Genomic DNA, 25,354 nt, shown 5'->3' on the forward strand with positions numbered 1-25,354 from the left:
TTATCCTCTTGATAAAAAAATATCTCTTTAGTTATACTAAAAAGTAAAAACAACTCAATGAATATAACTAAACAAGATCTAATATATACTACCTCCAGATCAAAATATAGGGCATTGATAACTAATTCATCGTTATAAAAAAATATTAGTTGAAACTTTAATTTTTTTAAAAAAATTTTGCATCTTTCTATTTGTACTCTCATTAAATACTCTATATAAGTACTTTGATAATAATAATTAAAATTTTAATGCATTATAAAGGGAAATAAATGAAGTAGGAGTATAGTTAAAAAAATAATTATAAAAATTATTCAATATTTTATATTTTAGACTAAACAAGGCTTCTAGAAAATATTTTATATAATGGGAGTATATTAACATCTTGAAATTAATCTAAATACGAAACCCCAAAATTTGTCAAAAGATTGAGTTTTCCATGACAAAAATTTAAACTTGGGTTTTGCATTCAAGGGTCAAAGGTGTGATGCACACATGTACGTGCGACAAATCACAAGCAACCTACGGCTTTGAAAATTCGTCCATTTCCTAATTAATATAAAAAATACACGTAAGGTACGTACAAGTAAAATGTTTGTACATGCTTGACTTTTAACTCATCAGCCCCCGTATCTTCAACGCCATATCGATCCCTATAAATACCTCATCCTTCCTTCTCCATAAAACACAACATATCCATAATCAAACCCTTTTTGCTAAACAATCAATATGAAGTTGGCTTCCAGTTCAGCCCTTGGCCTTGCATGGCTTCTCATGATAGCCACGTCAGCCCTATCCCAATCCGACAACGCCTCCGTGCTCGACACAAACGGCCGTCCTCTCCAACGTGGCGTTGAGTACTACATCAAGCCGGCCATCACCGACTCCGGCGGCCGCTTCACTCTCATCGACCGTAACAACTCCTGCCCTCTCTACGTCGGCCAAGAAAACACCGACCTTGGGGAGGGCCAGCCGGCGACCTTCTCACCATACGCCGGAGAAGACAACGTCGTGAAGGTCAACAGGGACTTCACGGTGGTGTTCTCCTCCGCCATCACCTTATGTCTCCAATCAACACAATGGAAGCTGGGCGAGAGGGACACGACTAGTGGGAGAAGACTTATCGTGACTGGTTCTAGCAATGGTGATCGTGATTATACTATCTATTTTAGGATTGTGGAGGCACAGTCCGAAGGAAGCTATAACATTCGATGGTGTCCTACAGAAGTGTGTCCTACTTGTAGGTTTGATTGTGGGACTATTGGTGGATTACGTGAGAATGGCAAGATTCTGGCGGCTCTGGATGGTAATGTTCTTCCTGTCGTGTTTGAGAGGAGGGAATAATCGTCATTATTATTATAGTTTGTGAATCGAGTCGTGTAATGTTCTGAGTTATTGCTGTTGTTGTTGTTGTTGTTGTTGATTTAGTATTTGTAAAGTGGTTAAGGAATAAAGTTGGGTCATTGATTCATCCTAATTAGCAGAATAAGAGGATGAAAGGGATATATCATCATTCATGTGCTCTTTTATTGTTATATATATAATAAAGCTCCAATTTGTCCTCCTTTAATCAATGATATAATAGTACATAGTTTATTTAAAATATTTTCTTGCGAGAATTAACATTTATTCCTTGAAGTTTCAACTTAATTATAACATAGTCTCTGAACAATTCAGTCTTCAACTTTAACCAGGTTATAACTGAGGTCCTATATTTTTTTTGAAAAAAACTATTTAATCATTATAAATTATCCTATGTGGCATTGATGAGGATTACTAGCGTTGGAATTTGCTCATGTGCCATCCTTATCAACGCCACGTGGATCCCACATCATTAAAAATGTGCTGAGTCAATGTTTCTTCACGGGTCCCGCTGCCTGAGTCGAGAAAACACGCAGAGACTTGAGCATTGCCCCTCGCCTCGCTGCTACCTCCCTCATTATTGGCTGCATCATAATGAGTGCTTTCACTAACCTCTATTTGGGTCGCATAATATCTCCTACCAAGTGCCCTCGTCGCCATCTTCATCAAAGGCTTGATCTTCTTGCTCATCTCCACAGTCGGGCAGCTCGCTAGACTCGCTAAACTGGGTGTTTAAAAGACAGTAAATGAAGAAAGCTGCAAGATTATTGGGTATGTTTAAAAGAAGACAGCTCAAGCATTGGATGGTTGGAATTCATATTAAAAAAAACTGTAGCTTTATATTTAAAAAAACAAAATTGTCTGCCTAACATTGAGAGAATCCACAGGCATAAATAATCTTTGTTGGCTCGTCATGAAGTAATTAAGTTGATAGTTAGAAACCCATAAATTCTTTCAATTTTAGTCAGGCATATAAAGATTTCGTTTTTAATAAATTTTGGCTATTCAAGTAGATCTACACAATTCAAATCTATTAATAATTATTATTATTACCATTGAAATAGAAATATCTAAACCATTCTAATCATTTGGATGGTTGGAATTTGCAATGGGAGTTCTTACGAGGGCTCACCTGTGGGACTAATTAGTCTTCAATGATTGTTGAGCACATGATGAGTTGGTTCATGAATATGTGAGTAATCTGGAGGGTGCTTAATCTTGAAAGTACTGACCTGCAATGAGCTGCTGTTTTTTTAAAATCCAGTTGTACTAAGATTTTGAAATTGAAAAATTTGAAGCCCGGTTGGCCTGAGACTAAGAGCTGAGGGATCAAAGGGATGAAAATGATGCAAGTGACATTGTAATATCTAACGTCAAGTTCACCGTTTTATTTTTACTTGCGAGCTGAATCTTGTTTACCTTCACGGCATGATTCAATTTTGCCAAGTACGCATACAACATTCAATTCAATGGCATTATTTTTTTATGATGAAAGAGGACATCATTTTGGCATCAGAATTCAAGCACTATACTACAATTATCACATCACCTGGATTCTCACGGATAGGATTGAATAGGATTTGGACTTTGTTGAGTGGCATAAATTTATTCACTCAATAGATGTTTCACGTGACTCAATAATAGCTGTTCAATTCAATTAAATGGTTATCAAGGATTTCATTATATAATAGTCTCACAAAATATCATATACAAAGAGTGTTCTGATCGTGAGAATTGTTTTATTTTTTTAAGAAAAATGTATCTCAATAATTTTTAAATATTGATAAAATTTAATAACTGTTGAGACATTTATTAAGTAAGTAGACTTAAGCCACTCACTGAATCCAAATATGATTGAACCTTATGTATTGTAGTGGGTAATTTGGATAGAACGAGCTTATTTAAGTCAAGTTTATTTGGGTAGGCCTGAATTTATTAAAAAATACCTATATAGTAAAACTTGACCCTAATATCTTGAGCTTATTCGAGCTAGTTTGAATTGTCAAAGATTTTTTTATTTTTATTCTAAAGAAAATTTAAATATTTACTTTAAAATTAATTATTGTTATTATTATAAAAAAATGTACAATATGTTTTTGGGAGAATCACATTTAATGACCTGGCAGGGAAATTATTCGCAGACAAAAACCAAAACAAAATGGATTATTATTAAAATAAAAATATTGACTTATTTTTTTCTCAAATAGGACTTATTATTGGTCTTTGTCTACGAATAACTTTTTGCTTGGATTTTTGAATGTGATTCTCCCAATATTTCTTTAGGCACTTGAAAAAAATATAAAAGACTCAAACTTTTTTTAAGAAAAATTGGGTTCTTAAAATTCAAAATTCAAGATTAAATATTATTTTAAGATATTTTAAAGATTAAAAACAATAAAAATAAAACAATATGGATCCTTTTATTTTTAAAAAATATTTAAAATAATATACTCAAATATGTGATCTCTTAGTATAAAGTCAAATAAGAGTTAAATGATTAATTAATATTTAACATATGTTATATGTAAAAATGACAACAAGAAGTTTTATCCCATATGTGGGATTAGCTGGCTATCTAAATTGCATGACACTATTATGTTGTATCATCAACCATATATGTTTTAAGAAAATAAAATAAAAATCATTTTGGATTTATTCGAGTCAAATATGGCCAACTACCAAAAAGTATTTTCTTAAATCATGTTTTCATAATTTTTGGGCTTGCTCGAATTATCAGTTCTATTGTGTATTACTTATGCCTCTAGTCTATCTTATTAAATACTAGAACTATGAATATATAAACTCCTGCATATTTTATTTTATATTTTTTGGGGACAAGTTACCATTATTATCTATGGAAGCCATTGTTGTTTCAAATATAAGATGTTTCAATTAATTTTTATAATTTATTAATTCAAAATAATTCAATCCTGATAATTTTTGTAACTCATTACAACACAATTTCTATAATTCATTAATTAACTAAATAAACTAGATTATCCTTTTAATAAAAAAATCTCTCTTATAGTTATACTAAAAAGTAAAAACAACTCAATGAATATAACTCAACAAGAACTAATATATACTCCCTCCGGACTAAAATATAAGATATTGATAACTAATTCATAATTTTTAAAAAATATTAGTTAAAATTTAATTTCTTAAAAAAGTTGTATTTTTTCAATTATACTCTCTTTAAATATCCTATATAAGTACCTTGATAATTATAATTATCATGAATCATTTTTTTTAAAAAAGTAATAAATAAAGTAGGAATATATATAGTTGAAAAATAATTATAAAAGTTATCAACTATTTTATATTTTGGATCAAGAAAGGCTTCTAGAAGATGCTTTATATTGTGATTTTATGAAAATAAATTAACATCTTGAAATTAATCTAAATACGAAACCCCAAAATTTGTCAAAAGATTGAGTTTTCCATGACAAATTTAAACTCGGGTTTTGCATTCAAGGGTCAAAGGTGTGATGCACACATGTAAGTGCGACTAATCACAAGCAACCTACGGCTTTGAAAATTCGTCCATTTCCTAATTAATGTAAAAAATACACGTAAGGTACTTACAATTAAAATATTTGTACATACTTGACTTTTAACTCATCAGCCTCCTTATCTTCAACCCCATATCGATCCCTATAAATACCTCATCCTTCCTTCTCCATAAAACACAACATATCCATAATCAAACCCTTTTTGCTAAACAATCAATATGAAGTTGGCTTCCAGTTCAGCCCTTGGCCTTGCATGGCTTCTCATGATAGCCACGTCAGCAATATCCCAATCCGACAACGCTTCCGTTCTCGACACGAGCGGCCGTCCTCTTCAACGTGGCGTTGAGTACTACATCAAGCCGGCCATCACCGACTCCGGCGGCCACTTCACTCTCATCAACCGCAATGGCTCCTGCCCTCTCTAAGTCGGCCAGGAAAACAACGACGCCGGGGAAGGCCAGCCGGCGACCTTCACCGTACGCCGGGGAATACAACGTCGTGAAGGTGAACAGGGACTTCACGGTGGTGTTCTCCTCCGCCGTCACCATATGTATCCAATCAACACAATGGAAGCTGGGCGAGAGGGACACGACTAGTGGGAGAAGACTTATCGTGACTGGTTCTGGCGATGGTGATCGTGATTATACTATCTATTTTAGGATCGTGGAGGCACAGTCCGAAGGAATCTATAACATTCGATGGTGTCCTACAGAAGTGTGTCCTACTTGTAGGTTTGATTGTGGGACTATTGGTGGATTACGTGAGAATGGCAAGATTCTGGCGGCTCTGGATGGTAATGTTCTTCCTGTCGTGTTTGAGAGGAGGGCATAATCGTCATTGTTATTATAGTTTGTGAATCGAGTAGTGTAACATTTGGTTTATATTGTTGTCGATGGTTTTTTAGTATTTGTAATGTGGTTAGGGAATAATTGTGGGTTATTGATTCATCCTAATCAGTAGAATGAGAGGATGAAAGGAAGATATCATGTACTCTTTCACAGTGTTATATATAGAGTAAAGCTCTAAATTGTCCAATTTTTACGGTAAGGTTATTTGATTATGTCATATATCCAATCATTGAGGGCAGCTCTCCGGGAGAAATTTTTTATGTTGATTAAAACTAAAGATCTCATGTTTAAGTGATTATACATTATAGCATTATGTATGAGTCAAATTGTCTCCCTTTAATCAATGATATAATAGTGATTATAATTTATTTAATGTTGGGTAAAGGTACAAATTAAATTTATCCTCATAATTTAATTTTCACGCAATCATATTTGATATATATCTTTAAATTATTTTTTTGGCTAAATGTCGACCTAATATTTTTTATTTTGTTAGAATGTTGTCTTTTCATTAATGTTTGATCGTGACTCTTAATTGACCCATTTGTATTTCTGCAACATCCATGTCACTTTCTCTTTTTATGATTAAAAGGTTTATAAAAACTGAAAAATCACTAAGGTCCTTACAAACAATCTATAAACTGAAAAATGATCCCATGAAATCCATAAATTACTTGGAAATTCTATGTTTTTTTAATTGCAAATGAATTTAATGTTTATTTACCAAAATGGCCTTAACTAAAAAGGTCCTAGGCAGCCCTTTGGCTGATCTGAGCCATTCATTTTATTTTAAAATTAATGATCAAAACAAAAATTAATGATCTCTATCATTCATTTTAAATTAATTTTTTAAGTAATATATTTATCAAAACAAAAACTTATAAAAATTATTAAAAATTTAATATTAAATTTGGAATGTCTTTGGTGCTATCAGGGAGATGAGAACTATGGTATTTATCACCACTGATAAGATTTAGATTATTTAGACTTAAAGCTTTTTATTTTTATTTTATATTTATCAAAATAAAAATTATAATTTTTTAGGAAATTTGTTCATCATCTTTCTATGATATCTAAACTAGAACTCCACCTCTTGAAATTAATCTAAAAAACGAAGAAGGTTCAAATGTAAAGGGACCATTTGGTAAAAACAAGATTTTATATATTACTTATATTCATGAGTGGAAAAATAATATAAAAAAATGACAATAAAATCCCTCTAAAATATATAACTGAAAATTTGGTATCTCAAAATGTTATAATTTCTTTGAGGTCCCTATGAACTTTTCTATCGTTAATGAATTGATTAAATTATCAAATTATTTTTATTGAAAATAAATTATTCACAAGTTTTACTTAAATATTTACAACTTTTCTTCTTATACTTGCAACAATGTAATAGCAATTTGCATTAATGACAGAAATTTTTTTAAAAACTTCAAAAAAATTATGATATTTTGAGGAATTAAATTATTATTTATATATTTTAAAGTAATTTTATTATTATTTTTTCAATAGTATAATCCTCTGCTAGTAGGTTTTTCTTAGAGGTTTCCTCCAACTTACCAAACACAGCCTAATTTTTTGTGAAAATTGAGATTGAATTTTGGCATCACAAAAACTTTTGTCGGTTTGGCCTTCAAAAGTCAAAGCTGTGACATGAATGGCTTATCCGATCCCAAGCAGCCTACGGCATTGAAAATTTGCCCTTTTTCTTTATTTTATAATCCTAATTATTAATTGAGAACTTTCAAGTTTTACCTATAATATTACTGAAATAATGATGGATAATGTTGGAATGATGATCAATGAAATGTTAATTTTTTTTCCTACATGTGTTATAGTTTAAAATTAAATTATTTTAAAAAATATCTCGTAAAATAGAACGGATGATATACAAGATATATTAACAACTTTTTTTTGAATAGATTAAAATGAAAAAATATTATAAAAGAAATTAAAGTTTACAGAGAAATTCATGAATAATCTCTATTTTAGAGAATTTAAATAATAAATTATTAATATCAAAGACAATGAATACCTGAGCTACGTTCAAGTAAAACATTTGTCCATTTTGGATTTAGTGCATCAATTATTCAACCTCGTTTATCTTCATCCCTATAAATACCTTACATGTCCTTTCTTCTCTGCAAAACGCAATCACACCAACATATCCATAACCAACATGATGAAGTTGGCTTCAAGTTCAGTCCTTGGCCTTGCATGGCTTCTCACAATGATGGCCACGTCAGCCCTGTCCCAATCCGACACCACCGCCTCCGTGCTAGACACAAATCGCCGTCCTCTTCAACGCGGCCGTGAGTACTACATCAAGCCCGCCATCACCGACTCCGGCGGCCGATTCACTCTCATCAACCGCAACAACTCCTGCCCTCTCTACGTCGGCCAGCTAAACACCGACGTCGGCAAAGGCCTCCCGGTGACCTTCACGCCCTACGCCGGAGAAGACAATGTCGTGAAGGTGAACAGGGACTTCAAGGTGGCGTTTGCCGCCGCCACGATATGCATTCAATCAAAGCAATGGAAGGTCGGCGAGAGGGACGCAAAAAGTGGAAGAAGACTTATCGTTACCGGTAGTAGCAACGGTGGTCGTGATTATAGTAACTATTTTAGGATTGTGGAGACACAGTTCGGAGGAATCTATAATATTCAATGGTGTCCTACAGAGGTTTGTCCTACTTGTAGGTTTGCTTGCGGGACTGTTGGTGGATTACGTGAGAATGGCAAGATTCTGGAGGCTTTGGATGGGAATGTTCTTCCCGTTGTGTTCGTGAGGGCATAATAATCATTAACTATAATTATAGTTTTGTGAACAAGTTGTGTAATATTTGGGTTAAATATTGTAATTAGTAGAAGATCGGGGGCTATTAATTCATCCTTATAAAATAATAAGAGGATGAACATGTGTGTGTGTTTATTGTTACGTTGCATCTAATTATAATAAAGCTCCAAATTGTATTTTATGATCAATAAAACTTATTTAAAATTTTAGTCTTGATTATATCTTAATATGGTTTGATGAAAGTTCTTATAATTATAAACAAAAATTGGATTATTTTTATTTATAATAATCATGTCGTCAAATTACAAAATTCATCTAAATGATTGGTGATTATGGGTTACTTGTCTCTGATGCTTGATAATGCTATTATAGTAATAGATTTGTAAGTTGTATGCTCCATATTTACTTTAAACCAAGGAGAATGATAATTAAATCCTAAAATAAAAAATTAATGATGTAATTATATTTTCACAAATTTTCTGAAAGATAAATTGTAAAAATCAATTACTTTAAAAAATTGAAAATTCAATAATTATAATTATAAATAAGACATTCAATTTTTAATTACTTATCTTTATTGCAACTGAAACAAATTTAATAGACTAAATCCATAAAGATTAAATTTGAAGGAGTAAATTAATAACTAAATTAAACTAAAAGGACTTTTTTTTTATAAAGAAAAAGTTTACATGAGCTAAGTTTGGAGGGCTCACTAGAGTTAAAACAAGCGTTCAAGATTAAAGAGTGCTTATAAAAATATTTATAAATCACTTACCAATAAGGTCCTCAATCACATCAACAATGAGATTTAATCTTATAATATTTTAGATTATGTGCCAAATCTTTACTAATTAAACCAACTTTTGTAGATAACTCAAAGACTTAAAAGTTCATTTTTCAACCCCATACTTTTCTTTTTGGTTTTGAGCCTTTATTGTTTTTTGAAATGGGCGTTAAACTTAAAACTCAAATTCCAAAACGCGAACCGAATGCTTCAAGCCTTTGAACATCACGTTGTCACCTAAAATTTTAACCCATGCACCGCACAATTTTATATCATGCACTTCAATTATGTGCCAAAGACAAAATTCTACAAGCAACAAAGAGGAAAAATTGGACACACACATGTATTTATTTATTTTGTTTTAAGTTGACCAGGTGTTTCATTGACATATCAAAGGCAAATGGATAAGTACTCTCAAGTTTATCCAAAATATGTTTGCAATTTTTTCTCTCATAGTATTTTCAACAATTTTTAAATATGGATTTAGATATACACACAAGCTACGTGCATGGTTAGCTTATGCCTTAACATTTTCCCAGCGAGAGACACTGCTTTTAACTTGTTACGTAACAAAACGTATATGATTTGTCTTGTATTGAAACAAAGTCTGAAAATGGGGTCTATATATTTATGGCTTCTATCATTGGCTTTAGATTTTAATTTAGGGGTTGGCAGGCAAGACTTGTTCATAAAATATTAAAAATGATTATTGTTAACTATTTATAATGAAAACATAATATTTTATGCATGTGGGTTTTTCTTGCACTAGAAAAGAAAAGAGGTGCCCGTTCCGGGAGATCCAATAAAATTTAAACTTTCCGCTATTTTCTTTTTGGAAAATGTAACTTTTTGATCCATAATTTTATATCTCTCAATCCTGAATTTTGATTTGGAATAATTCAATTTTTATAATTTATTAATTTAAAATAATTCAGTTTTTGTAATTTTTAACTCGTCGCAACACAATTCCTAAAATAATTTATTGACTAAATAATTATAAAGATTAAATTATACTGAGTGAAAAATTAAGAATTAAATCAATAATTGAAAAAAGTTTAAAGACTATATTATCCTTTTTAATAAAAAAACCTCTCTTATAATTATACTAAAAAGTAAAAACTACCCAATGAATATAACTCAACAAGACCTAATATAAAAATTAACATCTTGAAATTAATCTAAACACGAAACGCAAAGATTGTCAAAAGATTGAGTTTTCCATGACCAAAATTTACACGTTGGCTTTGCATTCAACGTTCAAAGGTGTGATGTACACATGTGCGACTATTCACAAGCAACCTACGGCATTGAATGAAAATTCGGCCATTTCCTAATTAATATCAAAAAGTACACGAAAGGTTCGTACAAGTAAAATATTTGTACGTATTTAACTCATCGACCTCCTTATCTCCAGCCCCATATCGATCCCCATAAATACCTGATCCTTCCCTTCTCCGTAAAACACAACATATCCATCCTTTTTCTAAACAATCAATATGAAGTTGGCTTCCAGTTCAGCCCTTAGCCTTGCATGGCTTCTCATGATAGCCACGCCAGCCCTATCCCAATCCGACAACGCCTCCGTTCTCGATACGAACGGCCATCCTCTCCAACGTGGCGTTGAGTACTACATCAAGCCCGCTATCACCGACTCCGGCGGCCGCTTCACTCTCATCAACCGCAATGGCTCCTGCCCTCTCTATGTCGGCCAGGAAAACAACGACGCTGGGGAAGGTCAGCCAGCGACCTTCTCGCCGTATGCCGGAGAAGACAACGTCGTGAAGGTGAACAGGGACTTCACGGTGGTGTTCTCCTCCGCCGTCACCATATGTATCCAATCAACACAATGGAAGCTGGGCGAGAGGGACACAACTAGTGGGAGAAGACTTATCGTGACTGGTTCTAGCGATGGTGATCGTGATTATACTATCTATTTTAGGATTGTGGAGACACAGTCCGAAGGAATCTATAACATTCAATGGTGTCCTACAGAAGTGTGTCCTACTTGCAAGTTTGATTGTGGGACTATGGGTGGATTACGCGAGAATGGCAAGATTCTGGAGGCTCTGGATGGTAATGTTCTTCCTGTCATGTTTGAGAGGAGGGCATAATCGTCAGTGTCGTTATAGTTTGTGAATCAAGTAGTGTAATATTTGGTTTATATTATTGTTGTTGTTGTTGATGGTTTTTTAGTATTTGTAATGTGGTTAAGGAATAATTGTGGGTTATTTATTCATCCTAATTAGCAGAATAAGAGGATGAAAGGAAGATATCATGTATTCTTTCGTTGTTATTTATATAATAAAGCTCTAAACTGTCCAATTTTTACGCCAAGGCTTTGATTATGTCGCATTTTAACCTTGTCGGTCCAGTCATCGAGGGCATGCGGCTCTCTGGAAGATATCTTTTTTATTGATTCAAACTCGAAATCTCGTGATTATAGCATTCTGTATGGGTCCAATTGTCTCCCTTTAATCAGTGATATAATAGTGATTGTAATTTACTCTTTTGATCTTATTTATAGGATAGAGAAAGAAGAAAAAATTTAATCCTATTTTTAGAGCACTTATTAATTTTCAATACTCCATTTTTGCCCTCATTAAAAATTTTGAATAAAAAATCAATGATAAAATTTTAGAATATTATGAGGGGTAAAAGTGAAAACGTATTAAAATTTAAGATAAAATTAATAAAGTTTAAGGTTTTTCTTATTCCAATAAAACATGCTGGAAGTAACTTATAAATAAGACTAAAGAAAGTATTTAATGTTGGGTTAAGGTACAAATTAAATTTAACTTCATAATTTTCACGCAGGCATATTTGATATGTTTAAATTATTTTTTTGGCTAAATGTCGACCTAATATTTTTTATTTTGATAGAATATTGTCTTGTCATTAATGTTTGATCGCGACTGTTAATTGAGCCATTTATGTTTATGGAGCATCCATGCCACTTTCTCTTTTTATGATTAAAATTTTTCTAAAAACTGAAAAATCACCGAAGCCCTAACAAACAATCTAAAAACTGAAAAATGATCGTATGAAATCCATAAATTACTTGGAAATTCCATGTTTTTTAATTGTAAATGGATTTAATGTTTATTTACCAAAATGGCCTTAACTAAAAAGATCCTTGGTCCCCACGTTCGGTGCTCATTAGTCCTTTGGCTGATTTGAGCCATTCATTTCATTTTAAAATTAATGATCAAAACAAAAATTAACGATCCCTACCATTCAATTTAAATTTATTTTTTAAATATTATATTTATCAAAACAAAAACTTATAAAAATTGTTAAAAATTTAATATTAAATTTGGATTTTCTTTGGTGCTATTAGGGAGATGAGAACCCTGATATATTTATCACCCCTGATAAGATCAAAATTGTTTAGAGTTAAAGATTTTTATTTTTATTTTACATTTATCAAAATAAAAATTATAATTTTTTTAGGAAATATATTCATCATCTTTCTAGGTCATATTTAATCTGAATTTTTTAATTTAATATTAAATTTTTTTATAGATGTATTCTGAACAATATTGGTTTAATATCAAATTTTTTATCCTTTTTATTTTAATAATTACAATATTAAAAATACCTAAGAATCAATTTAAAATGAATAACATGGATCATTTTAAAATAAAACAAATAACACAAATTAGCCAAAAGGTTGATGATCAAGCATGTAGTGCTCTTCAACTAGATGCTGTAAAACTCTTATGGATAAAAAATATCAACTTAAAATGAATGGTAGGAATCATTAATTTTAAAAGACAACTACTATTTTTTATGGGTAAAAGTCCATAAAGAAAACTCATCTCAAAAAGCTAAACTATTAGGTAAGAGAGCCCATTAATTAAATTTACAAACTACACTTCATTTAAGCAGCTCTTGACGTGAGACTTGCATAACAATATTACCTTATTTGAGGGTCCACACATCACTAACAAATCCAATTTATGACATTTCACCAGACCTCCTGCTAGATAAAACGTGACTCCTATATTGAAGTGGGACTCATAACAGTATCTTACTAACGCAAAAAAAATAAAGGGAATTATGTAGTAGGCTTTTACACTGATTAAAAACGAACCTGCAGTGAATAAAGTGTGACCAATGACATCCTCATAAATAAGATGAAGCTTTAGTTGACTTTATATATACACTGATTATTATTCACTTAACTAAGATGTAGAAAATTTTTCTAATAGTCATGGAAAACCTTTCACTATAATCTTACGTGATTTATGAAGTTTGTGGAGGTTGTAATAATTTATACATTCATATGTGATACACTGGTTATTATTCATTTAACTGAGATCTGGAAAATTTTTCTAGAAGTCATGGGGAACCTTTCACTATAATCTTCTGTGATTCATATAGTTTGTGGAGGTTGTGATGATAATTTGTACATTTATATATGATATTAAATTTTATCATGCTTACTATAAAAGAAGGCATGACGGTATGGTAATCCAATTTATTTTTAATTTCTTTAATTGATTATATTCCCATCCTTTCTGCAACTTACTGGTTTTATACTGCCACATTTTTGCCAGAGATCACCTCAGAATGGTCATTCATTGTTATATATATATATATATATATAAAAAAAGCTTAGTAAATATATATTGATGTAAAAATATAAAAACTAAAATTGAATTTAAAATATAAGAATAAATAGTAGAAATAAAGCAAATCCTATTTCTTACAAATTAAAATAGGACTTTTGAGATAAGGAATAAACAAACTATGGGTAAATTTAAATCTAAGCATTTTTTTTTTAAATCCATGCGATCTTTCCGCGTTTGCCCATGATCCAAACCTACTTCATTGGGCCTTTTGCTAAAATCAAATAAAAAGCTCCAAGGCAGCCATATTCTAAGAGCCCAAACAACATGATTGAATAAATCTTCCTTGGCAGAAATGCCCAGATTAGATAAAGAACAAAAAATAGTGACGATGATATTGAGGAAAAATTAATGACCATGAAGAAATTGCAAGGAAATAGTGACAATTATTTTTAATTAGTAAGAGGAAGATGAGTTTGAAAAAAAAAAAAAAAAAGAGTCTTCAATTCATTGAAATCTCCCTTTGTTTTATCGCATCCATGATAGCGAATTATTGTCGCAAACTTTTCTGTTCACTGATCGTTACGTTTTGCAAATTTTGAACTGGTTTAGTTAATTAATCAAATAAGAATACTATTTGTGTCAATATGAAATAAATTTCAAACATCAACAATTCAAAAAGAAAAAAGAAAAAAGTATGAGTGTTTCTTTTTATCCTTTCAAAGCATTTTTGAAAAACTCCGAAAACACGCGTGGAAGCGTTTTTATGCAGAAAAGTTCTCGCAGGTCAGCATATGCAATCAATTTTGGATAATACAAACATTTTTTTACGAAAAATGTAATAAATACATTAGATATGTTAGATAGAGCATCAAATGCTACTAAAGATTTTATTACTAATTAGACAATTCAATTAAATTATACAAATTTGAACATCTAACAAATTGAGATGAATAAAAAAAATCTTTGTAAGATTTAATTGAAAACCTCATTGTTTAATATGTTTAAATGTTATAAATACCCGTATATCTGAAAATGTTAATTGCTAGTTTTTTCAGCTAAATTTATGCATTTTGCCCCATGATTTGTCAAAAATATAAAGTCACGATTATCTTAAAATAAAATAAAATCTATAAACTAGTTTTTATTTTTGAACCGGAACAATGACATGTGGATAAATAGTTTAAGGTTGCACTATTTTGATCGGGCCTTTTGTTTGTATGGACCTTTTAATAGTTTACATAAATTAATTATCTTTTTATAAAATTAAAAAAAAAGAAAAAAATTAGACATAAAGACTAAGAAAAGAATCTGACACAACAGAAAAAAAAAAAAAATAGAAACAAGAGAAACTCGTTAAACACAACCTTGGATTTCCGTAAAGTGAATTCATATAGGACATTTGTGCCCTTTACTTGTATTTGTCACTTTATCTTGTATTTTCATTTATACAAGGTTAGGTGGCTAACTTTTTTTAATTTTTGTTTTTGAAACAAGGTAAAGTTATTTAACAGTAAAATGATTAAAATACAAAGGTTTGTTTTTTTAGTCATACCAAATGTGATTTTTAGGCCTCCCTTTATCTTTCTTTTTATCTCTCCCTCCCTTTTTTTAAAAGAGAATGATAAGTAAGAATCTTGTAAGAACATTAATGTTAAATTAAAAACTTTAATATTAAAATATGATAAAAAGAATATTAAAATTTAAAAACATCAGTGTTGAAAAATCTTAATTTAAAATTAATATTTTTGCAAGATCTTTATTTGTTATTCTTCCTTTTTTTAAGCCCATGTCTCTTAATATATATATATATATATATAGGGAAAACATCTTTACAAGTCCCTATAGTTTACATTAATTTTTAATCAAGTCCCTCTAGTTTCAATCATTTTAATTGGGCACTTATAGTTTCAATCTTAAAGCTCATTTATCCCTTCCCATTATAACACGTTTAAAAATGGCTAACATGCAAGCATAATCCAGGCAGATTAAATGGATGACACCGTGAACTGAGAGGGAGAGAAAAAACTTTGGAGCAGACATCGCGTGCACATATTATCAAAAAAATGTGGATTGGTCTGAATTTTTAAACCGTGTTAATAGGAAGGAATTAATGAGCCTAATATTTGAAAGTATAAGAACCTAATTAAAATGATTGAAATTATAAGAATTTGATTGAAAATTTGTGTAAACTATAGGTACCTGCGTTTCCATATATATATATATATATAGAGAGAGAGAGAGAGAGAGGAGTTTCTAATACCAAACATAATGCGGATACGCTACTATTCTCATTTAAAATACTCCTCTAAGATTTATAAAACAGACTGAGAATTTTGTTCTATTACATTTATAAGACATGTTATTAACCTTTTATATCAAGTCTTTGCTTTTACCTATATTAATTATTAGTTCAGAAAATATATTATTCACACACACACACATATATATATATTTAACAAGAGTTCATATGCAATTTAAACGTTAAACTTTTAAAAGATACATTTTAATATTAAATAATTAAAGTTGAGAAAATTTCATATTTATCATTAAATTTAAACAAACGTATGTCAAAATATAGCTTAATATGCGACTTTCACCAAATTATGGTAGGTGAGAGAAGGAGAGTGAAATTTGATAAAAATTATACATTACATCTCAATTTTAAAAATAAAATTAACATATGTTTGTTAAAATTTAAAAGTAGAGGCGAAATTGCCCTAATTTAATTATTTAGGATTTACAATATATTTTTTAAAAGTTTAGAGTTCAAATTGCCTCTGAATCTATAGCTTAGGATTCAAATTATATATTAATCCCATTTAACAATTCAAAATTGAAAGCTTAATATATATTTTTGAGAGAATTAATGAATTCAAAAGTTTTTCAAGTTTCAGCAAAACATGTTTAAAATAATTTATAAATAAAAAATAATTAAGATGAAGATGACCGGGCAAGACAACATAGTGTTGGAGTTGGAGGGGTTTCCTTTTTTTTAATTACTATTACTCTTTTCCCTCAGCTTCTCAATCATAGTCATTATCACTGCAATGGTCATAATGAAAAGAAAAACGATAATAAATAAAATGGAGAAACCCCTCTTTTAATTGGATAGGAAAGCTTTGGCCAAAAAAAAAAAAACAAAAGGATTGGAAAGCATTACTTTGCATTTGTTAAGATGTTTGATAACAATACAAATCTTTTTCTGGTAGAAAAAGTCTGGTTAAATTAAGTTTTGAAGGTTCACTAGAAATAAAACATACCTTTGGACTCAAAGCAGTTATAAATGTAGTTGTAGATTGCCCACTAATAAATTTTTCATATTAACAATAAAATTTGATCCTATGACCTTATGAATTGTTGGCCAAATGTTTATCAATTTATTCATTAACAATACAAATTTGTTTTGCCAAATTCAACGTCAAGATCACCAAACTAATACCCGAAAGATAATTAATTAAATAAAATCCAGCCCAACATAAAGATGATTAATTAAAATGTGCTGGCATTTTGTTGTTAGTGGAAGAGTAGGTATATTAATCATCAATCATTACACATATATAATTTTCTGAATAAATTTAACCTGTTTTTTAAACAAATCTAGCCATGATTTGAGAGTCCCGGCATGAAAAAACATGAAATTGAAACAAACCATTGTGTTTGGATATATATAAGGCGATAGAAAATCTGGTGATCTTCATAAGATAATGGCTATTTCGTAACATGGGGGGATTTTGATAAAAGTGAACGTAGAACAGGGAGTGAAAGAGAAAGAGCAAGTGAGGTGGAAGTTATCAACTTATGTTTTGATATATATATATATATATATATATATATATATTAAAAGTTATAAGTTTAATAATTTAAATTTTTTTTGAATTTTATATATTAATAAAACGTATTTTTAAATATACAATTATAAAAACATTAATTTTTATAATTTGTAACTTTTATTATATAAATTAGCTAGCATTTACTCCCTGTGCAATTTATTATTTTTTTAAAAAAATTTAGAGTTGTATTGTAATACAAGTGGTATGAAAAAAATAATAGTACTATAATAAATTAGATGAGTAATTGAAATGTACAAAATCAAATGTAAGTGTAAAATTTTATGAGATTAATTTTAGACACATACAATTAGGTCGCATATTGTTCAAATAGCACCGAGTTAATTTTTTTTTTATTGTAAATGTCTCAAGCAAGGTTTTTAAAACTAATTGATTATTGAATCGATTAAGGTATTGATTTATGGTTCAATGATCTAACTGTGATTGAATCAAGATCCAACCGTGATCGAATCAAGATCCAACAATTTAAGATTAAATTAATATATTTTATTTTTTAATATTCAAAATTATGAAAAAACTAAATACTCCTTCAATTTTAAATTATAAGACACTTTTAAAAAAGATTGAGCGTTTCAAAATATAAGATACTCTAATAAAAATAAATTTTTATTAATTATGTCTTTTCATTATTATCCTTTTTATATATTCATTTTTTTTAAATATTCTTTTATCAATTGAGCATTAAATTAAGGATATTTTTAAATTATATTTTTATCTAAAAAATAAAATTATAAAAAATATTTAATAAATATTATTAGTATATGAATTTTTTTAAAAAAATATTTTACAACTTGAGATTGAGAGGGAGTAGTTAAAATCAATAAATTTCATAATTTAATATTAAAAAATGATAAAATTGTTGTCAACACTACTATTCAACACTTCCCCCTTCTCTTTCATGGCTATTCCGTTTTCGCAGGCGGCTCTATTCTTCTTTTTCAAGCTGTTTCAGCCCCCCTTTTCTGCTTTATAATATTAATATATTAATGACATTAAATAAAGTAAATACTAAATAAATGATCAATTTTAATGACCGTTCACGTGGAAAGGGAGAGGGGAATCGCAGGAGTCAGTGCCAAAGGTATGAAAATGAAAAAAAATTCAAATTGATCCGTTATCTTTTACATGCATTGTCTCTCTTAATTATCATGGGGCCCACTTTCACAAAATACAAAGTCAAACACCCCTACCTTCATCTAAACGTTCTTCTTCTTTCCTTCTTTTCTTCGCGGCTGAGCGGCTCCAACTGCAACTTCTCAACTCTCCTGCTGCATGATGGTTTCATGACATATTTGGTAGTTTTTGTGACTGAAAAAGCACATCAAAGGTGGTGTTTTTCTGCAAACGTTTTCTTTCCTTAATTTTTTCTGTAGATCTCTTTCATCCTCTTCATTTTCATCTTCATTCTTGTCCCTCCCATTTGATTTTTTCTTTTTTGTATCCTTTTTTTTTAACCGGCCAAACCGGTTAACTGGTCAGTTTTTACAGTTTTCCCAATTCATTGACTGGTTAACCGATTCAATCAATCTTTAATTTCTATTTCATTCGGATCAGTGTTGGTTTCAAGTTCAACTGATTAAATCGATTAGTTCTATCTGATTTTTAAAACTTTCTCAAGTATTAAGATGAATGAGATTAAATAAATATTTGTTTTAGAAAAGTTTAACTCGATTTCATAATTCATAATATCAACAACAATCGACTCTCATAAAATTGACATAAATTAATTATTAGATTAATCATTGCCATTGCTATTTAATCAGAACCTTGATCAAAATTTCTTCAATACTTACGCACTGTAACACCTCTTTTCATCCACAAAATAGCCCCGATACAATCATTTACTTGGCTAGAATTAGATATAAATCACATGAATCAAATGATGAAAAATATAAGTCAACTAAATCCCATGGAAGCCTAAAATAAAAAGAAGGGTTACCTAAATCAAATTTATCAAAGAGACCGAAATCATAATGACATCACCCTTAAAACTAAAACGATTTTTTGCTTTTCCTCACCACCTAGTCAGAAATAAAGAGTAATAGCTTAGGCTCTTAGTTAAATTCTCATGGTCAGCTAATGAGGCTTCATTTTATTTGCTCACTTAATGGGATAAGAAGTTTCATGTAATAGTAGCATGTCACTTTCTTATTAACAGAGAGCACCTTTTTCTTGCAATAAAATGGCTTGCACTTTCTACTCCCCCCCCCCCCAAAAGGGGAAAAATTGCAATTAGTTTTTACAGAAAATAATTTGTTAATATATGTGATTCTTGGGCTTTTCTGACTGAAATGTGTATGGTAGTCTTTTGCCCACTTGTCAATCTTTCTATTTTTTTTATAAACTTTAACATGTGGACTTCCAAATAAATTATGCAGTAAATTGGGTGTAAAAAATCATTTTAAATTATAGATGGATTATTTGCACATGGAACAAGCTCTTCTTAAAAAAATGATTTACTTTCCTGAGCCCTATATTATTTATATATTGATATTTAGCAAGATGGAGATAAAAGAAACATTATTATTAATATTTAGAAAATAGATAATATCAAAAATAGGTACGTTTTTTTCTTCGAAGTGAGAAAATAGGTATATAGTTTACTCTCTCATTAATATTCCAACATCCAAATGTACATCTCAAACGCTCTCCCAAGTTATATTGGGAAAATATACTTTCATCTACTTTTTCAATGTGCTTTTTAAATATAGTTTCATTAAAAAAAAAAGTTACCCAAACAATTTTTGGCTTTTGAAAAGGAAAAAATCATATTTAAGGACATGTGAAGAAATTTATTTACAAATAAGGACTGATATAAAATATATTATTGTTAAAGTGAGAACATGGACTTATTTATTCTCAAATGATAATTTGTCATTAATTCTTGTTTGCAAATAACTTTCTTTACCGATCCTTGATACAATTTTTCAATTAAAAGGTTGCAAAAGCACTATAAAGTCAAAAGTTGGTTCAACAAACACATCCTACGTTATAAATAGTGCAACTCACCATACTAGTTCTTAATATTCAGGAAAGGAAGGCTCAAGCCTCAAGGGTTGGTTGTTATTGTTAGGGAAGGCCATGGAAGTAGAAAGTGTGAAGCCAAAGTGGAATTCTCTGCTTGTTCCATCAGTTCAAGAGCTAGCAAAGAACATCACTGAGATTCCAGACAGATATGTTCGTCCTGATCAACACAACAAAGTTGTTGTTTCAGAGTCGGATGATTTGCCAGAAATCCCAGTGATTGATATGCAGAGATTGTTCGCTGAGGAATTAGCAAGTTCTAAAGAAGAATTGGCTAAGCTTCACCATGCTTGCAAGCAGTGGGGATTCTTCCAGGTGTGGTCCCTTGTCTCTCTATCTCTATCACTATCCTCATCTTTTGTAAGTTTCTAACAAAGCAAATACTGAGTGAAGATTGAAATGATTGGTGTAGTTGGTGAATCATGGGGTGGGGCCATGGTTGGTGGAGAAGATGAAGAAGGAGACACAGGAATTTTTCAATCTGGCGATGTCAGAGAAGAACAAGTTTTGGCAGAGAGATGGAGACGTGGAGGGATTTGGACAAGCCTTTGTTGTGAGTGATGATCAAAAGCTTGATTGGGCTGACCTTTTCTTCATCACTACACTCCCAATCCATTTGAGGAAGCCTCACCTGTTCCCTCACCTACCCCTTCATTTCAGGTTCTCTGTCTCTCTCTCTCTCTCTCTCTCTCTCTCTAGTCCCTCTCTCTCTCTGTGCATATTTCTTTATTGGAAAAAATTGATTTACTTAAAAAATTTGTGTCGAGGCTTCATGAGGTATTTTGGTCAATATGCTTAACTGTTGTAATTGGTATAGTATAATGATTATGGTTGGAAAGAAAGTTTAGTATATTGATAAATTATTTTTATTGAATATATTCATTTATTACCAAATTAGTTTTTTAATATAAAATAATATATTACTTAGTCGCTTAATTCTCCTCACTTTGCCCCCAAAAAAATCTCCTCTTCCTTACTAGTCAGCTATATGAGAAGCCACCTATTCACAAAGCTGTGAACAATCATTTCATGCTTTGTGCAAATGCATAAAACCCACTCTAATTGTCATCCTTGTTTAGGTGTTAAGACATAAAAATCATTTCTCATCTCATCTCCTTTTCATAAAGAATCTGTTTGGATAATCAACTTTTACTTTTTACAAAGTGCTTTTGGAAGTTTTTGAAAGCCAAAAGTTGTTTGGGCATCTTTTAAACTTTCTAAAAGTCAAGAGTTCTTTAAGTATTATTTTTATACCTAATCCATAAAATTGGAGAAAGTGAATTTGTTGAATCTAACTTTTCAAACTAACATTTGGGGGTTGGCATAAGGGAGTTAAATGATTACCTAACCTTTAAATTGATTATGCTACCCTTGATTACACTTTTATCCCTCGGTTTGTTTTTCTCTTCTCTTGCCTGTGAATTCATTCGCCTTTCTTCTCCTTGGTTTGTCTTTCTCTCTCTTCTCCTTGATCTCTTAGCTGGAGAATTTTTTTTATATTGCAAATAAGCTATGAACAAATTAGGAATTATGATTAATTGCTTTTTTGTATATCAAGTTCTGATGTTGTAATTCTTTGTTGACCACAGTGTGATTGTGTGATTTTTGCGTGCCCAATAGATAATTTACATATTATACTTGTCATCTACTTGATTTGATGCTGAGTAATGTTTTGAACACAGAGAAACTCTAGAACTATACTCAGTTGAGATGAAAAATCTAGCAATGGCTATTATGGAACAAATGGAAAAAGCTCTGGAGATGGAAAGCATGGAAATCAGAGAGTTATTTGAAGAAGGAATGCAATCAATGAGAATGAACTATTACCCTCCATGTCCTCTGCCTCACAAAGTCATTGGTCTCACACCCCATTCTGATGCTGTAGGTCTCACCATGCTTCTGCAACTCAATGAAGTAGAAGGCCTTCAGATTAGAAAAGATGGCATGTGGGTACCTGTTAGGCCTCTCCCTAATGCATTCATTCTCAACATTGGAGACATACTAGAGGTAACAAATATAAGTATATAACATTGAAGTTGGATTTATTGAAGTGCCCTTCAATCTTCAACTAAAGAAAAGGATAGGGGAAGTCGGACCCAAATGTCCAAAAATGGGACCTACCAGCCCTTTATCTTTTCTACCTCTACATTTTATGGTTGAAGTACATTTCAGTACCAAATCTATGTTACTCCTCTCGGGCCAAAATATAGGACATTGGTGACTATTTCATAGTTCTCAAAAAAAAAAAAATCTAATGCATCATTTTTTTTCAAACCTTAATTTCTTTTAAAAAATTACATCCTTTCCAATTTTACCCTTATTAAATAGTTTATATAAATATTTTAATAATAATTATTAAAATTTCAATGCATTATTTTTTTCAAAAAGAGTAATAAAGGAAGTAGGGATATAATTGAAAAAAATTATAAAAATTATTCAATGCTTTATATTTTAAACTAAGTAAGGCTTCTAGAAGACATTTTATATTGTGGTTTAGAAGGAGTACATATATATTTTCAACTTAAATAAACCATGTTTCAAATAGAGATAATAAGAACATATTTTTTGATCATCAAATCAAAGAGTTGGAAACTGAATTAAAGAGGTATGTAAAAATCTTCACTCAAAAGATAAAAAGAGATAAGTAAATCATTTTTGCCATATTTTCAATTTATCCCATACCAACATAAATTCTTGGATCCTTTTCTGCATATCTCACATGGCAGATCATAACCAATGGGACATACCGAAGTGTTGAGCACCGAGCAACAGTAAACTCTGAGAAAGAGAGACTTTCCATTGCAACATTTTACAATCCAAGATATGATGCCGAGATAGGTCCTTCACCAAGCTTGGTCACTGAGCATACTCCACCAAAGTTCAAAAGAATAGGAGTAGATGAATACTTCAAAGGCCTATTCAGTCGTGAACTCCAGGGAAAATCCTATCTAGATGCCATGAGGATACAACAATGCAATGAAAATGAAGAAAAAACTGAGTGAATAGATTGTGAACAGAGTTCTCACAGTTTCTTCATTTGTGATTTTAAATTTAGCTTCTTCTGTTATGGTTGTTGCTAATAAACTGTTAGAAATACAAGAACAGGCTTTCGAATATTCGAATGTGTCAAGAGTTATAGATGAGCAGAAATACAATGACAATTTTTGGCCATAAAACTGAACTAGGTGATATCTTGGGTTCCATCTATACTCTTCACTTTTTCGTTTTTAAACAAGATGTGCTGCAGTGAATCAAACAAGTAGCTTGTGCCAAGGAAAATTGTTTGGATTTCCTTAATCATCTAATGCTCTCCTATGCTTTCTTAACACACCAAATGCTGCCTTGTGCAAGTTTGATGACATCCTCTGTGTGTGTATGCTTGTTTACTAAGTGTATTTATGTGCCTAATCATATGCATGTCTATGCATGCGCACGCATGTGCATTTATGTCTGTGTTGGCGTCCTCAATAAAATGGAAAATCATCAAGTCAAGATTGAGAAGAAGAGGAACAATGGACTTCTTACTAATCAATTAAATATACATGTACATTTTTACAAGAACTGTAACCTGAAGAACCAAAAAGGAAAAGGAAAAGAAAAAGAAGAAGAGGAGGAAAAAACTAAACCTATTTAATGATTTAATCGACCTCCTACAATCCAATTCCTGATATAAAAATCATAGCACCTTCTACACAAGTCCTTAACCTATGACAATCCATACTGAACAACACCAGAATGTCTGTGAGCTGCAACGACTACTGCTGTGGCACCAACTGCACCGAAGTGAGATTGTGCCTGTAGCAGCTTCACGTTGATTGTAATCATGGGATTATCAAACCGACCAATCTTGGCTTTTTTGGTAATATGGGTTGGTGTTGAGGTCAATTGCAGGTCTGGTTAGGTGGTAACACTGCTGGAATGGGATTTGATGCTCGCACTGTAAGACAACCTGGTGTATCTCCGATGTTTGATGCTTATGCCTTAACATTTTCCTAGGGAGAGACACTGCTTTTAACTTGTTACGTAACAAAACATATATGATTTGCCTTGTATTGAAAGAAAGTCTGAAAATGGGGTTTATATATTTATGGCTTCTTTATCAATTGCATTGGATTTTAATTTAGGGGTTGGCAGGCAAGATTTGTTCATAAAATATTAAAAATGATTATTGTTAACTATTGATAATGAAAACATAATAGTTATTTTATGCATGTGGTTTTTTCTCGCACTATATAAAAAAGAAAAGAGATGCCCATTCGGGGAGATCCAATAAAATTTAAACTTTCCCAGTCAATTTTTATAATTTATTAATTTGAAATAACTGGGTTCTTAGTTATAATTTTTTTAACTCATTACAACATAATAATTCTTATAATTTTTTAAATCAATAAACTACATTACTATAAGGATTGAATTATATCGAATCAAAGATCAAGATTTAAATTGATATTTGGAAGAAAGTTTAAAGACTATATTATCCTTTTAATTAAAAAAAATCTCTCTTATAGTTATACTAAAAAGTAAAAACAACACAATCAATATAACTCAACAAGATCTAATATATACTTTCTCCAAATTAAAATATAGGACATTAGTAATTAA

The 25,354-nt window shown here is 30.8% G+C and overlaps 4 protein-coding genes and 1 pseudogene across 4 annotated transcripts; all 5 read left to right on the forward strand.

The window, feature by feature from the left end:
* Nucleotides 1–679: 679 nt before the first annotated feature.
* Nucleotides 680–1,567, forward strand: LOC129314436 (kunitz type trypsin inhibitor 106-like). Its single transcript, XM_054957877.1, has one exon. It carries the CDS (start codon nt 727–729, stop codon nt 1,339–1,341), a length of 615 nt encoding a protein of 204 aa, XP_054813852.1. The 5' UTR covers nt 680–726; the 3' UTR covers nt 1,342–1,567.
* A 3,483-nt stretch (nt 1,568–5,050) lies between these two features.
* LOC129314579 (kunitz type trypsin inhibitor 104-like) lies at nt 5,051–5,906 on the forward strand (annotated as a pseudogene).
* A 1,958-nt stretch (nt 5,907–7,864) lies between these two features.
* Nucleotides 7,865–8,735, forward strand: LOC129314568 (kunitz type trypsin inhibitor 104-like). The gene has a single exon (XM_054958048.1). The coding sequence runs from the start codon at nt 7,905–7,907 to the stop codon at nt 8,520–8,522; it is 618 nt and encodes a 205-aa protein (XP_054814023.1). The 5' UTR covers nt 7,865–7,904; the 3' UTR covers nt 8,523–8,735.
* A 1,999-nt stretch (nt 8,736–10,734) lies between these two features.
* Nucleotides 10,735–11,634, forward strand: LOC129314504 (kunitz type trypsin inhibitor 104-like). The gene has a single exon (XM_054957954.1). It carries the CDS (start codon nt 10,803–10,805, stop codon nt 11,415–11,417), a length of 615 nt encoding a protein of 204 aa, XP_054813929.1. The 5' UTR covers nt 10,735–10,802; the 3' UTR covers nt 11,418–11,634.
* Nucleotides 11,635–18,945: 7,311 nt separating this feature from the next.
* Nucleotides 18,946–23,868, forward strand: LOC129312656 (protein SRG1-like). Its single transcript, XM_054955330.1, has 5 exons — nt 18,946–19,055; nt 20,760–21,067; nt 21,165–21,412; nt 22,435–22,759; nt 23,479–23,868. The coding sequence occupies exons 2-5, from the start codon at nt 20,810–20,812 to the stop codon at nt 23,752–23,754; spliced, it is 1,107 nt and encodes a 368-aa protein (XP_054811305.1). The 5' UTR covers nt 18,946–19,055; nt 20,760–20,809; the 3' UTR covers nt 23,755–23,868.
* The last annotated feature ends 1,486 nt before the right edge of the window (nt 23,869–25,354 follow it).

Source organism: Prosopis cineraria, unplaced genomic scaffold, assembly GCF_029017545.1.
Source record: "Prosopis cineraria cultivar Desert tree isolate PC_DT_omini unplaced genomic scaffold, ASM2901754v1 PC6, whole genome shotgun sequence".
Classification (NCBI taxonomy): Eukaryota; Viridiplantae; Streptophyta; class Magnoliopsida; order Fabales; family Fabaceae; genus Prosopis; species Prosopis cineraria.

Excerpts from the sequence above, each read along its gene's own strand:
- LOC129314436 (XM_054957877.1), top strand. The coding sequence starts at position 727 with ATGAAGTTGGCTTCCAGTTCAGCCCTTGGCCTTGCATGGCTTCTCATG.
- LOC129312656 (XM_054955330.1), top strand. The coding sequence starts at position 20,810 with ATGGAAGTAGAAAGTGTGAAGCCAAAGTGGAATTCTCTGCTTGTTCCA. Across the intron at positions 21,413-22,434 it reads CACCTACCCCTTCATTTCAG|AGAAACTCTAGAACTATACT; the intron begins GTTCTCTGTCTC and ends TTTTGAACACAG. Across the intron at positions 22,760-23,478 it reads ACATTGGAGACATACTAGAG|ATCATAACCAATGGGACATA; the intron begins GTAACAAATATA and ends CTCACATGGCAG.
- LOC129314568 (XM_054958048.1), top strand. The coding sequence starts at position 7,905 with ATGATGAAGTTGGCTTCAAGTTCAGTCCTTGGCCTTGCATGGCTTCTC.
- LOC129314504 (XM_054957954.1), top strand. The coding sequence starts at position 10,803 with ATGAAGTTGGCTTCCAGTTCAGCCCTTAGCCTTGCATGGCTTCTCATG.